A 15,353-nucleotide genomic window follows, 5' to 3' on the forward strand; every position below is an offset into this window, starting at 1 on the left:
TATATATATATATAATATATATATATTATACAAAAATTATAGACAGTATAACATAAATATATTCTTATGTAAAGAATATTCTTCATATACTATAAAGAATATGAAGAAACTACATAGCAAAATTTTTTTAAATAAGAACAAAATTTTTTTAAAAAAAGAAGATCTAAGTTTGAGGACTTATATTCACCAATATAATAACAAAACAATGATGATTAAAATAGTTGGGCACTGGCATAAGAACAAGCATAGATTAGTGGAAGGAAATTGAAAGTCTAAAATTATATCATTGCATTTTAGGGTCAATTGATCTTTGACAAAGGTGTCAAAAAACTTAATGGGGGGGAAAGATAGTCTTTTCAACAACGGTGCTTGACAATTGTATACCCATAGGTGAAAGAATAAGTTTAGAACTTCACTCAAGATCATACAAAAAGTTAATTCAAAATGGATTCTAGTTCAAAATATAAAAGAGGATTAAAAAAAAAAAACTCTTAGAAGATAAAAGAGCCCTCTCAGGTGCTGACTTAGCCAAAGAGTTCCTAGATATGACACAAAGAGCACAATTCAAAAAGGAAAAACTGATGAACTAAACTTCAGATTTTAAAATTCTGGTCCTCAAAAGACACTGTGAAGAAAATTGAGAAGACAAGACACAGAATGAGAGAAATTTTTATTTGCAAATGTATATGAGAAATAACTTCTATCCAAAATATTTAAGTACCTATAACAATTCAACAATAAGAACAACCCAAGGGCCCAGGTTTGTGGCTCAGTGGTAGAGCCCTTGCCTAGCATGCGTGAAGCACTGGGTTCGATCTCTGGCACCACATTAAAAAATAAAGGCAAATAAAATAAAGGTACTGTGTCCATCTACAATTATAAATAAAAAAATAAAATAAAATAAGAGCAATCCAATTTAAAAATAGGCAAAAGATTTTGACTAGGCAATTCACCAAGGAAGATATATAAATATACAAGAAACACATAAAATAATGGCCAACATCATTAGTTATTAAGTTAATACAAATCAAAACTCCCATGAGACCCCATTACTCACCCACTAGAATGGTTATAATAAGTAAGAGAAAATGATAAATATTGGCAAGGATGTGAATAAACTGGAATCTTTGCACATATACTGTGAGAATGTAAAGCAGTTGGGTAGTGTCTTATAAAGTTAAATATAAACTTTGCATATAATCTGCTGATGTTTTGAAAATGCAAGAGAAAGATCACTTCAAAAATTAATGAACAATCACCTTTCAGACTGTAATAAATAAATATATATACATATTTATTACTCAAAATCATACACAAAGTTGATTCAAAATGGATTCTAGTTCAAAATATAAAAGAGGATAAAAAACCTTTTAGAAGATAAAAGCTATAGATAGATAGATAGATAGATAGATAAGATAGATAGATAGATATCTCCACTAAAATCTTTTCAAAATGCCAGTCTTTACCATGGGAGCAGGAAGTGAGACTGCTCTGCCTTCCTAAATGGATTAATGTCATTATTAGAGAACTGGGTGAGTTAGGGCAATAGTGGACTTGTTATAAAAGTTAGTTTAGCCCCTCTTGTTCTCTTGTCTACTTGCATATTCTCTTGCCATGTGATACCTTCCACCAGATGACAATGTAGCAAGAAGGCCTCACCAGATGTAGTCCCTTGATCCTGGACTGCCCAGACTCCAGAACTGTGAGCCAAATAAACTTCTATTATTTATAAATTATCTAGTCTGTGATATTCTGTCATAGCATCAGAAAATGATTCCAACAAGAAGAAATTATAAACTTGTTTTTAAAGAGCTTCATAGTATAGTAGTGGAATAAATGGATTAGGTCAATCAAGGAAGACATGATGGAGAATACAAAGAGAGAAGGCAGCTGAGAAGACCAGTGCAAACAAAATTTGATTTCACTGGTTTAATATTTGACAAAATACAGCCTCCATTCATGTTCAAAACACTAGAAAAACTAGGGACAGTAGGAACATACCTCAATATTGTAAAAGCTTATATGTTAAACCCAAGGCCAATATCACTCTAAATGGAGGAAAATTGAAAGCATTCCCTCTAAAAACTGGAACAAGACAAGGATGCCCTCTTTCACCACTTCTATTCAACCTAGTCCTTGAAACCTTAGCCAGAGCAATTAGGCAAAAGAAAGAAATTAAAGGGATACAAATAGGAAAAGAAGAACTTGAACTATCCCTATTTGCCCATGACAAATTCTACATCTAGAAGACTCAAAGAACCCCAACAGAAAACTTCTAGAACTCATAAATGAATTCAGCAAAGTAGCAAGATAAAAATCAACACCCATAAATCAACTGCATCCATGTACATACATGATGAATGAACTGAAAGAGAAATTAGGAAAACTATCCCATTCACAATAATCTCAAAAAATAAAATACTTGGGAAACAATCTAACAAAAGAAGTGAAAGACCTCTACAACGAAAACTACAGAACACTAAAGAAAGAAATTGAAGAAAACCTTAGAAGTTGGAAAGATCTCCCATGTTCTTGGATAGGCAGAATTAATATTGGCAAAATAGCCATATTACCAAAAGTTTTATACAGATTTAATGCAATTCCTATTAAAATATCAATGACATTCTTCATAATAATAGAAAAAGTAGTCATGAAATTCACTTGGAAAAACAAGAGGCCCCGATTAGCCAAAGCAATCCTTAGCAAGGAAAGTGAAGCAGGAGGCATCACAATACCAGAACTTAAATTATACTGCACAACTATAGTAACAAAAATGGCATGATATTGTCACCAAAACAGATATGTAGATCAATGGTACAGAATAGAAGACACAGAGGCAAACCCACATAAATACAGTTATCTGATACTAGACAAAGGCACCATAAACATACATTGGAGAAAAGAGTCTCTTCAACAAATGGTGCTGGGAAAACTGGAAATTCATATGTGGCCAAATGAAGTTAAACCCCTATCTCCCATCATGCACAAAACTCAACTCAAAGTAGATAAAGGACTAGACATTAGACCAGAGGCATTGCACCTACTAAAAGAAAATGTAGGCCCACCATTCCATCATGTCGGCTTAGGAACTGACTTCCTCAACAAGACTCCTAAAGTGCAAGGAGTGAAATCGAGTATTAATAAATGGGAGAGTATCAAACTAAAAAGCTTCTTCACAGCAAAAGAAACAATCAAGAATGTGAAGAGAGAGCCTACAGAATGGGAGAAAATTTTTGCCACCTGCACCTTAGATAGAGTGTTAATCTCCAGGATACATAAGGAACTCAAAAAGCTTAACACCAAAGAACAAATAACCCAATCAATAAATGGGCAAAGAGGAACTGAATAGCATGTCATAGAAGAAGAAACACAAATGGCCAACAAATATAGAAAAAATGTTCAACATCTCTAGCAATTAGATAAATGCAAATTAAAACTACACTGAGATTCCATCTCACTCCAGTCAGAATGGCCGTTATCAAGAATACAAGCAACAATAAATGTTGGTGAGGATGTGGAGGGGGAAAAGGTACACTCATACTTTGCTGGTGGGATTGCAAATTGGTGCAACCACTCTGGAAAGCAGTACAGAGATTCCTCAGAAAACTTAGAATGGAGCCACCATTTGACCCAGTTATCCCACTCCTTGGTCTATTCCCAAAGGACTGAAAATCAGCATACGACAGTGACACAGCCACATCAATGTTTATTATAGCAGCTCAATTCACAATAGCTAAGCTATGGAACCAACCTAGATGCCCTTCAACAGATGAATGGATAAAGAAAATGTGGCATATATATACAATGGAATATTACTCAGCCATAAAGAAGAATAAATTCATTGGCTTGAGAGGGAATTTCTGTCTGGGGTTATCATGGAACCCTGTGGAGAAGCTGGACATTGAAAATGAGTAGGACATCATTCCTGACACATATTTACAGCCTAATACTGTTGCATATATACAAAATGCTCAGCCGTATACCAGAAGACAGAAGGGCAGTGGTTTTAATGAACGATGGGCCAGCTTCTTTTTGGCTCTTGGTTCTAGTCAGGCACCCTCCGATAGGGTGGCTGGTGTCTGAAGTTCCATCTCTTTCATCCTCAGGACCCCATGGAGAATCCCTTGGAGTTTTCAGTCTCTTCTCCTTTCTACTTTTCTATTGGCTACATTTCCCCCTCTTGCAAAACTTTCAAGACAATAGTTTCTTTGGACTGTGTGAAAAGGTTGTTTGGCATCCACTTCTGATCTAGAGCAGCTCTATTTTGTGCTCCTTCTTTGATACGTGCATCAGTTGATGTCAACGCTTTGTACTGACCTTTCAATCCTCTCTTTCCCAATCTTGACACTTAGGAGAGTTTCGGGAGTACATCAAAGTTAGTGGAGAAGTGGGAGGCTGGAAAGAGTCCTTTTTTTTTTCTTCTTTGAGTCAGTAATTTTTCTTATTTGTTCTAATTAGTCCTATTTTCCCCTAATACATTTTGCAGAAAAGGTTCCTTATAAGAGACAAACATTAATTTGATCAACATCAACCTTGGAACTCACTGGTACCTGGTGTCGTAATAACCTTCCCTTGGCTTTAAATGTATTTATTCATTTTTTTATTTATTTGCATGATTTGCCTTACCCTTCTTCCCCCACCCCTTCCCTGTTCCTCTCTATTTCATGCTCTTGGCAATAGAAACATCTCACTTTTAATTTTTTTAAATATTTTTTTCAGTTGTTAATGGACCTTTATTTTACTTACTTCTGTGTGGTGCTGAGAATCTAACCCCGTGCCTCACACATACTAGGCAGGTGCTCCACCACTGAGTGACAACCCCAGCCCTCACTTTTATTATTATTTTTTAACTATTTAAATAGACCTATAACTACATTTCTTCCTTCTATTTATTTATTTTGTTTCCCCATGAACTAAATTTCCACTAACAGTTAACATTTTATTCTCCTTCTCAATAAATTAATATAGTTGATGTCTAGCCATGATCTAAAAGCAAAAACCCACGGGGCCTAACTCATGACCCAGCATGAAGGTAGAACTGTCACGTGTTCTAGAAAGGACAGATGGATGAAATACTGATAGATTTAAATATTTTATGGTTCTTATTTATATTTGTACGTGCATGTACATATACAGACACATACTGTTTGTATGCATTTGTGAAGGTAATTTAAGAAGTTGATATAAGTAGACTAGACTATGACCCACTTTTAAGCAGGAATGAAAGAGTTTACTCTATTTTTCCTAGACGTTATGTTATGCAAGACACTTGACAATAGTGTTTTTTATATATATAATTTTTTTTTAAATATTTATTTTTGGAAGTAGTTGGAAACAATACCCTTATTGTGTCTATTTATTTTTATGTGGGGCTGAGGATCGAACCCAGGGCCTTTGCACGTGCTAGACGAGCACCCTACCACTGAGCCACAACCCCAGCCCACCTCACATTAGTTTTAAGAGATGCTTTATGTCGTCCAAGGCTGTCTCTTTGTGGAGTGGATCTTCCTGGGTTTCTAAAAGTCCCACACTGGGGATGGTCACTTTGGTTGACTGGATGTTGTGTGAATGTCACTTGACACATTTGAGGTGTTCCTGACTTCTCACTTCATGAAGAGAGACTTCTGTGGAAAAGGTCAAGCTTGTTGCAGAAGCTCTCTTGGGTTTCCAAGGCCCAGAGATCTCTGTGGGGAGGTTCGGTTACACCCCACTGTCGGGTCAGCAAGAAGGTGCTACACTTATGGAGGTAAAGGCCCTGAAGGGACAGAGCTAAGGTTTCACCTCCCAGCACAGGGAGGTAACCCCTTTGCCCTTCCTCTGCCTTTGGCTGACTCATTCTATTCCCACTCTCTGAAAAAACTGGCCTTTCTTTCCTCTCCAGCACAATTTACCTGCCTAGGGCAGATGAATGGCATCCTGGAAGTATCTTGTATCATCTAAACCTAATTTAACTTGCAAAAGAAGCTCCCACGTTATATTTTCAACGTAAGCACACAGGAAGCACAGAATGAATCCCTTCTTGTTGGGCCTCAGTCTCCATATCTGGGGAAAGGAGGGACTTGAAAATTAAATGAATTTTGGTCCCATCTTGCTTTGGCATTCCACAGTTCGACAGATCTATAAATTGCTAATTATATGAAACTGGTATTCCCAGGAGTGAGACTCCTAGTTCATTCCACAAACAAGCCATGGTTTATAGCAGTGAGAGCCAAAGGAGGAGACTGATACTTGATGAGGATGACTCTTTGTGGATTTAGGATTGATTTTTGAGATCCAGAACATAACTCAATTACCTTTAAAAGAACTGTGGCTTCTCTGCTTTTTGTCAGATTTTTCTCTGACCTTCTACCATATAGAATGTAATATCATTTTATGGTATTTAAGTACTGGAACAAACACCCCAGAATGTTTTATTGATTTTTTGTTACCCGAAAATATGGTTTTCCCAATATGTAATTATTAAAATTTTATTTAGAGACAAGGTTATCAGAACATTTCTAGAGGAAAAAAAAGGCAAGAGTCCCAACTTAGTTCATTCTCTGTTGCTATAACAAAACACGACAGATTGGGAAATTTATAAAGAAAAAAAGTTTATTTAGCTCACAGTTCTGAAGACTGGAAGTTCACCATCTAACAAGTGTCTGGCGTTGTGTCATGACATGGTGGAAAAGTAGAAAGGCAAATGGATGAATGTAGAAGTGATAAAACAGGAGGGGAACCCCTTGTTTTATCACAACTTGCTCTCAGCTAACATAATTGAGGCCTGCAATCCCTTCATGAGGGCAGACCCCTGTGTCCCAAGCATCTCTTAAAGATCCCACCATCTCTCAACACTATTACACTGGCGATCAAATTTCAACATGAGTTTGGGAGGGGACAAATCACATCTAAACCACAGCAAATACAAACCTTGGTACAGCAATAGCTCTCCAAGCACCTTTCATTTCCCATAACAATTGATTGATTCAATACTTATTTTTTTTATAATTCAGATGCAGCCACTTCAACCTACAGGTGGACTTGAGTATCCATATAACTACAGCTATTTCAAGGTGGTTTTATTACTAATCACCAGGAATATACCAACAATGGAGTAAGGAATTGCTCCATCATGATGTAGAGTCTTTAAGAATGGACAATGACTAACGGTTTTACTGTCCTCATACCATCTAGAGAGAGGCTCAGAAGATTCATTGTATATAGAAAACCAATATGGATCTTTTCACAGCCTCAAAACCCCACTGCTGAGGATACTAAGGAGATCTATGAGAAGTCCATTGGGATTAAGAATTCAGCAATAACTAATTTTCATCCAAAAATCTGGCCACTGCTTACCACATTCTCTCTCACTGAGCATCTAGCTCTGCCTTGACAGTGTATTTTCCATACATGGGCCATGCCACAGGGATCCTATTATAATTTGACCATTGAATGGGTCACGTTACTTCCTGGCTCAAAGCTCTGTCACGGCTCTCCCCTTGAACTCAGAATAAAAACTCCTAGTTAGGCCTGGTAGCAGATACCTATAATCCTAGTGACTTGGGAGGCTGAGGCAGGAGGTTCACAGGTTTAAGGAGGCTAGCCTCAGCAACAGTGAGACCCTGATCTCCAAAAGAAAGAAAGAAAAGAACAGGGAAATTCTGGGGATGTAGCTCAGTGGTAAAGTGTCCCTGGGTTCAATCCCCAGTACCCAGCCCCCCTTCAAAAAATCATTAGAGTAGCCCACAAGGCCCTCCATAATTGGTCTTACCTTATCTGTCACCTTTCTGATATCATCTCCACCAACTCTGTCCATCACTCACTCCCCCATTCCCTTACACTGACCTCAATGCCGGTCCTTACTATAAGGCCTTGCAGTGGCTGTCCCTGACAGTTGAGGTGCCTTTCCAAATCCTAGCTACTTCACAGTTTTGCTCAGACCTACCTTCTCTGTAAGACCCGATTCTCCGATTTGAAATGCCAATTGTACTCCCATTCCACACCTGCTTGTCCTACTCTTTTTCTATGGCTTCCATGACATTTCTTACCCACTAACATCATATATAATTCGCTTCAATGCAATATAAAGTATTTCACAATTTATCTTAGTCATTGAGAGCAGAGCTTAGCACCCAGGAGACACTTAGTAAATATTTATCGAATGAATAAATGAATAATGTCTCGACCTTACTGAGTATCCCCAGTGAACCAGCCACTACGCTAACATCTCATTTGATTATCTCTCTTTTTTTTTAGTATTTATTTTATTTAGTTCTCGGCGGACACAACATCTTTGTTGGTATGTGGTGCTGAGGATCGAACCCGGGACGCACGCATGCCAGGCGAGCGCGCTACCGCTTGAGCCACATCCCCAGCTCTGATTATCTCTTTTAAACTTCACAAGGCAGGGGACAAGCATTCTCCTCATTTTATAGATAAAGAAATTCAGAGGTTAGCTAGCTTATCTAAAGTTTATGCCTCAATGCAAGTAAGCATAGTTCTATCTGATTCCAAAGACCATCCACATCCCATTATGTTATAATGCCCGAAAATGGAGATGTAGAAAGTCAACACTAACCTAATGTGAATAGCCAAGGTCCGGTCACAAAAATGTCCACAAGGCAGATTTCTTTGGTAACCTTTTGAAACCATATTGAAGGAGGACATGGAACAAATTTTCAGGTCCCCATCGGACCCTGATGTGTTTGGTGGTATTTTTTGCGTGAATCAGAATGAGTTTGAATGTCAGCATAGTCTTTGCAAACTCTAGTAGTTTCAAAAGAGGTTGTTACCTGGGCAGCACCCAATGGGGACTGGTAAGTGGAACCTGAGTGTTAGTGAAGGGCCTGATTTAAAGTTAGGGAGCCCTGGGAAAGCCACTCAAGCCTTAGTGTTCTCATCCCCAAAATGGTGTTTCTTAAGAATTCCTTGCACATCTGTTCACTGATACTAAATGAGTTAGAATCGACAGTCATAGGCTTGGCATTTATAAACACCCCTAGGATTTTCTTCTTTGGCATTTGTGTCTTTCCATCCATTGTTCCCTGCTCTAAATCTTGGTTATATCGGTGCTCAATGGCTTTCCCCCAAGAAGGCTGTATAAAAAGAAGCACTTTCCAAAACTATATATCAATGCTTCCAGAAAAATCTGGCACCTGGATGCAAATCTGGTGCACTTTGAGCAAAGGTGGGAGGATCCCCTGAACTAGGAGTTTAAGACCAGTCTGAGCAACATATGGAGACTCTGTCTCAAAAGAAAGAAATAGAAAAAAAAAAGTCTGGTGGCAGAGTGTGGTCAGAGGCAGCTGCTGACTATAACTGGTGTCAGGTACCTGTGGAAAGGGCAGGCCCTTGGGTGAAATGAGGTTTGGATCAGAAATCTGTTCCATTTTACAGTCATGAAGAAAAGTCATTTAATCTTCAATTTTCTCATTTGCTAAATGAGGATGATAATTTCTACTTCTCTGAATTGCCTTAAAGACTCAGTGAAAAGGCTGAAAATGCCAAATTGCCTCATGTGGGCTGAATTTTAATCTTGTTGAGAAGGAGAAACTTAGATGTCTACCATTACCACAGAGGGCTGAAGGGTAACTCCCAATCTTCCCAGCCTCCAAGAACTCTGTGGGGTTGTTCTCTGCTTTTAAAAGTTCATTCCTACTTATTAAGTACAACAGCATGTTCCTTTCATGACTTCCCACTTAATGTCTGATCCAGCTTACTCAGAAGAATGGAAGGCACCTTGCTTCTACGAGGCCACATTCTCTGAACAGCAGTCTGTTCCCTCTTGGGTCCTTACACTACTGAATTAGGAAAGAGATCTTAAGGCGACACACTGGGCTGTCTGGATTTATATGCAGACTTCTTAAAGCAGTGCCTCTGAGCTTTGTTGGGTCATGGAAATCTCTTAAGAAGGCAATCAAAGGGACAGTCCCTCTCTCCAGAAAAATTCTCATCTACACCTAATTTTGCACATAATTTCAGACCATCCAACACTCTACTGAAATTCACTCATGGACAGAGGTTAAGTAGTATCCTTGTCTAACAGTGAAAAGTGGTCATGAATAACATTGCTCCTTCAACCTCTGATAATATTTGTTGATTATTAGTATAAAACCATAATCTTGCCATTCTTAGAGATTTTGTGCTCTATTTACCATAGGTATTTTTGTTGTTGTTGTTGTTGTTGTTTGTTTGTTTTTCCTGTGATCAAGAGAAAAGATATTTAGAGTGGGGTTTCCAGAATTTATTTTATAACCCGTGGCTCCGAATACAGTTAATAACCAATCTGTTGTACAATCACATTGACACCAAGCAAGCCATTGTTCCTAAGACTCACTAAGGTCAGCCAAGCCCTGAGCTCTATAAATCTCCATAGTTTCCACTTTAGCACTGGGCATCTAACTACAGAGCAGAGGATAAAAATAGACCAAGACCAAGCTGAGTGCTTATATCCACTCCACTCCACAGAAGTGCATTTCTATCTCTAGGGGCCTTAATCGACAGCACTGTTCAAAATCTAAAGGGATATTTCACTTAGCAAGGAAAAAAAAATCATTTCATTTTGAACAAACTTAAATACTGCCTAAAGGAATTATGAAGACTTAAAGTGTTCAAAGAACATTATCTGCACCTGTTAGTTTTGTGCCTAAAAAAAGAAAGACAAAAATACCTCCAGGATTAGGTTGGCCTTTTAGGTTGCATGATACAAAGGAAAAAAGACATCATTGGTATATTCTTCTCTTACTTGCTTCTAGCTCAACATGTTTCTACCAAGAAAACAGTTGTTCAAACATAGCAAGCCATTAATGAATACCCACCTACCTATGTAAATATACACACAGTAGAAAGGAGCAAGATAGAACGTTGAATACAAGAAATGATTATAGTTTAATTTCCTATAGAAAGTTTATTGTCTAAGACTATTTATACCTAAAATGGCTAAGTCTTTCTAAGACTCTATAGAGCAAATGATTTCTGAGTATACTCAATCTTTTATGTAATACAAATAGAATCTTTTGTGTAATACATCAGGTTATGAACAAATATGAATATTACACACGTGGTTAAATATAGGACATATCAAATTAAAATAATTTAAGAATTACATATAAATGTAAAGCTGAAGAAGTAAGTATCACTTAAAAATAGAAGTTCATGCTCACACCTGTAATCCCAGCAGTTTGGGAGACTGAGGCAGGAGGATTGCAAGTTCAAGAACAGTCTCAATAACTTTGTGAGGGCCTCAGCAACATAGCAAGACCCTGTCTCAAAATAAAAAATAAAAATGGTTGGTGCACACACACACACACACACACACACACACACACACCACACATTAAAAAAAAGAAAGAAAAAAAGGAAAAGAAGACAAAAAGAAAATATAAAAATACAAGCTTACAAAATTCTACAGATTCTTCCACATTGGCAAAATGAAATAACTACCCAAAAAGTTATATGCTAACAATTGCATGATAACAAAAACACCCATCTTCTACAGACCTAGCACAGACAGTCCAAGAAAATGGATATTGAGGATGTAAATCCTCCTCCATTACAAGACAGCTGCTTTCCTAATTGAGGTTCTTGAATGGTATCTATGGAACATTTTTCAGGAGAACAAAATGATACTGTCACATACACATGGTGTTAATTCCTCCCAACCTTTCTTTGGAAGGCAGTTCCTCTGAAGCAAGTGCTAAAAGAAATGAATTCACCTCAGCAACAATATTTCCATATTTCCAGCCAACATGAGATCCTTATGAATACCCCACGGCAGACCATGACCTATGAAAGTGAGACTGCAAAACGATCCTGCTCCATTTTAAATGGAATTTCAGAAGGTTGCCATCATACATTCCAGGTAAACCCCAGAAGGCTCTGGCTCTGTTACTGAACTTAGCAGACGCTCCCAGGAGGCCACGGTCACTGACCAAAGGACAGCTGGAGATCACGTGCTGCTCAAACCCAACAGGAATTTAAGAATTTCTGTTCTTGGAAAAACTTCTTCATGTCTACTCATACACATCACTCTATTATTTCCTCAAAAACTTTAGATGTCCAGAGATAAGCCCCTTTTCCAGTTGCTTTACCAGATATTTTATGGACTTAAATTTTGGAAGACTTAAAATGATATCGTATTTATAACAAAAAAATGCCACTATGCCCCATGCTTTGGAGAAGAGGATTAGAGGCAGCAGGTGGCTACTGACCACATAGTCTAGAAATGTCTATGCTTTTGGATATCAGCAATTCTTTTTGTAGGCTAAAGATAGACTTTCAATTTTTTAAAAAAATCACATGTATCTTGCAAGTGTTTTTTTTTTTAACATCTCTATAAAGTATTTTATTCTGAATACTGAGAAAATAAAAGTGCTTTGGATTTAGAAAACAACATTCATTGGTCTGGACCAACAGACTCAGAGAAGCCAAATGCAAAATTAACAAGAAAGAACATTTCTCCCAGGGCTGCTGCTGCTGCATAGCGTCATAGCAACTAACCTCTTTCTTTGGGTGACTGCAGATGGAACTTTTTTCTCTGCAATCAGACTATTGGTGAGTTTGCTGTTCACATCAGTAGGAATGAAACATCTCACTCTTACCTAAAGGATCTCAGTTGCTTGTTGACCCCAGAAAACCAGCCTTTGCTCCCACCCCAGGTAAAGAGCTCCAACCAAGGGTTTTTGGATACAACAGTCCACGTTGACCTTAACTTTATTGTTTCCAAAGAAATGAGATCTTGGGGTTGCTCTGCAGACCAGATCTGCATCTAAACTCCACATTTCCTAAAATCCTAAAGTAACTCATTCTAGTTATCTGTAGTCTGCCACATTGTTGGGTCAATAAATCTAATTTTGTGACAATACAGGTTTGGTTCTATCGGTCTTAGGCTGACTGAGATAAGGCCAAGTTTTTTTGTTTAATAAAATGCTAAAGAAAACATTTTCTGCTTGAATAATAGCTCAGAATTTTGATTATTGGCTTTCTGAGGCCGAAAAAAATAGAATCAATCTCTGCCATCATTTAGCCCTCTGTGACCTGTGAATTTTAACTTCTACCCTGGTGGCCTCTCATCTAAGCAAAAAACCTTCAGAGAGCCAGGAGACCTGCTGTGAGTGTTGAAATGATATTTTCTGGCTCTGCGGGCTGCTAAAGTAACTGGTGGCAAAATGTCCCTGCTTCTAGAAATATCACAGCAGGAATCGCCAGTGAGACTCGCCAAGAGAACTAGGAACCTCTCTGTGAATCCCAAAGAGACAATCATGGGCAATAGGTATAGACACAGGTCTCAGGTGTCTATACCTGTATCTCAGGTGTCTATACCTGTATCTCAGGTGTCTATACTCCCCAAACCTATTCTTTCTCCACACCTGGTTTCAAGGTAGAGCTGCCACATGGAAGGAGCCAGGAAAAGTGATTTGGGAGGACCAAGACCTACCCGTGGGAGTAGCCATAATCGTAGGCTGAGGCTGCCTTGCGACTGACTTGGGAGTCCAGGGAGAACTGCGAGCTTCCAAGATGGGAGGCCTGCGAGGCTTGCTGCTGGTAGGAGGAGGCCGACGCCTGGATGGAGGCCTGCGACTCCTGGCGGTGAGCCGCCGAGGACCGACTGCTGTAGGCGGTGGAGCCGTGGGTGTAGATGGCCGAGCGCTTCTTCTCCTGCTGGTACTGGCTCATGGTGGTGCGAAGGTCCTTGTTGCGGTAGCTGAGATCATAGTGCTGGTGGGACCTCTGATAGAAAGGTAGCGACATCATGGGCCCTTGAGGGGAGCAGGCAGCCTACAAGAGGACAGCAGTTCTTGAGTCAGTTATTAAGGAACCCAGGCCAGAGGACAAGTCCTCCAAACCAACGTGAAAGAATGCATGCATTCATCTTTCCAAGGGGTGAATGGAAAAGGATGTGAGGTTCAGTCTAACGGGTTACTCAGTAAACTCCCTCCCACATAACCTATATGTCCCTTCCTGTCCTGTGCCTTCTTTTTTTCTTTATATTTAGGAGGGCTTAGCAGGGTTTCTTGACCCTTACTGTTGTGCTTTTTCCTTTGGGCCCTCTGCCATAAACATTTCTAATTTTTTTTTTTTTGCATTTCATTCTGACAGGGGCTTCATTTGGGATCATATGTAATGATGGAGTGCAATGTGATATTCACTCAACAAATAATTAGTGAGCACCCACTGTGGGCCTGGAATTATCCTAGCACAAGAAATACAGAGGTGAACAAAGACAAACCAAAAGCAAAATCTCTGCTGTAATAACCTACTCCAGAATGGTATATTCCTTTTAAAAAAAATGTTTTTTATTAGTGCATTATAGTTATACATAATAGTGGGGTTCATTTTGACACAATCATACATGCACGGAATGTAATTTGCTCTATTTTAGTCCCCGGGTACTTCCTCTTTCCATCCTTCCTCCCACCCTATTTCCCTTCTCTACTTGTCTTCCTTCCATCTCTTTATTTATTGTTTTTAATCAGTATTTTAAAGATACACATAGGTGGACCTCACTGTGGTGTATCTTACATATATGTAGCATAAGGTTAATTTCATCCTGCAGTTCCTCCCTTTTCCGAATCCTTCTCTCTCCTCCTCAATCTCCTTCATCTATTCCACTGATCTCCCTTCTATTTTCATGGAATTCACCCTCCTGCCCCCGCCCACCCTCCTTATTTTGCTCTAGGTTTTCCATGGGAGAAAAAATAATTGACCTTTGACTTTCTGAGTCTAGTTTATTTCACCTGCATGCTGTTCTCCAGTTTCATCCATTTACTGGCAAATGCCATGATTTTTTTCTTCTTTATGGCTGAGTAAAACACCATTGTGAATAAACAGCACATTTTCTTTATCTGTTTGTCTGTTGATAGGCACTGGAGCTGGTTCCATAACTTAACTCTTATGAATTGTGTTGCTATAAATATTGATATTCTCGGATCACTATAATGTGCTGATTTTAGTTCTTTTGGGTAAATTTTTTTACCCAAATTTCTTTTGGATAAATCTTACAAGAAGATTTAAAATCTTATACCAAGGCATAGGATAACTGGAATAGTTAGACCTGTATATTCTATTGTAAGAGATAGTCATGAAAATTAATGTTTGGGATATATTAGCATGTGCTAAGTGCGATAGAGGAAAAATCAAGCAGGAAAGAGGGATAGATGCAATTTTTAATAGCCCCATCAGGGATGGCTTTGCTGGAAGGTGACATCTGACCATGAGCGTATCGGGGGGAGGAGTGCTCTAGATAAAATACCAGTGCAGAGGCCCTGAGGAAGGGGCACTTATCACGCTCCAGCCAGAGAGGCAGGGGGTGTGGGAGGAGGGAGAGGCAAAGATGGTGTCCTAGAGATGAGGGGCAGGCAGGGGGAAGGGCAGAT

The 15,353-nt window shown here is 38.7% G+C and overlaps 1 protein-coding gene across 1 annotated transcript in view; it reads right to left on the bottom strand.

The window, feature by feature from the left end:
• Myom1 (myomesin 1) overlaps positions 1-15,353 on the bottom strand; it is a 129,643-nt gene that overhangs the window by 111,235 nt on the left and 3,055 nt on the right. The window contains exon 2 of the mRNA XM_026394533.2: positions 13,415-13,755. Coding sequence (XP_026250318.2) covers positions 13,415-13,731 — 317 coding nt within the window. The 5' untranslated portion in view covers positions 13,732-13,755. The remainder of the gene's footprint in view (positions 1-13,414; positions 13,756-15,353) is intronic.

This window comes from Urocitellus parryii, chromosome 13, assembly GCF_045843805.1.
Source record: "Urocitellus parryii isolate mUroPar1 chromosome 13, mUroPar1.hap1, whole genome shotgun sequence".
Lineage (NCBI taxonomy): Eukaryota > Metazoa > Chordata > Mammalia > Rodentia > Sciuridae > Urocitellus > Urocitellus parryii.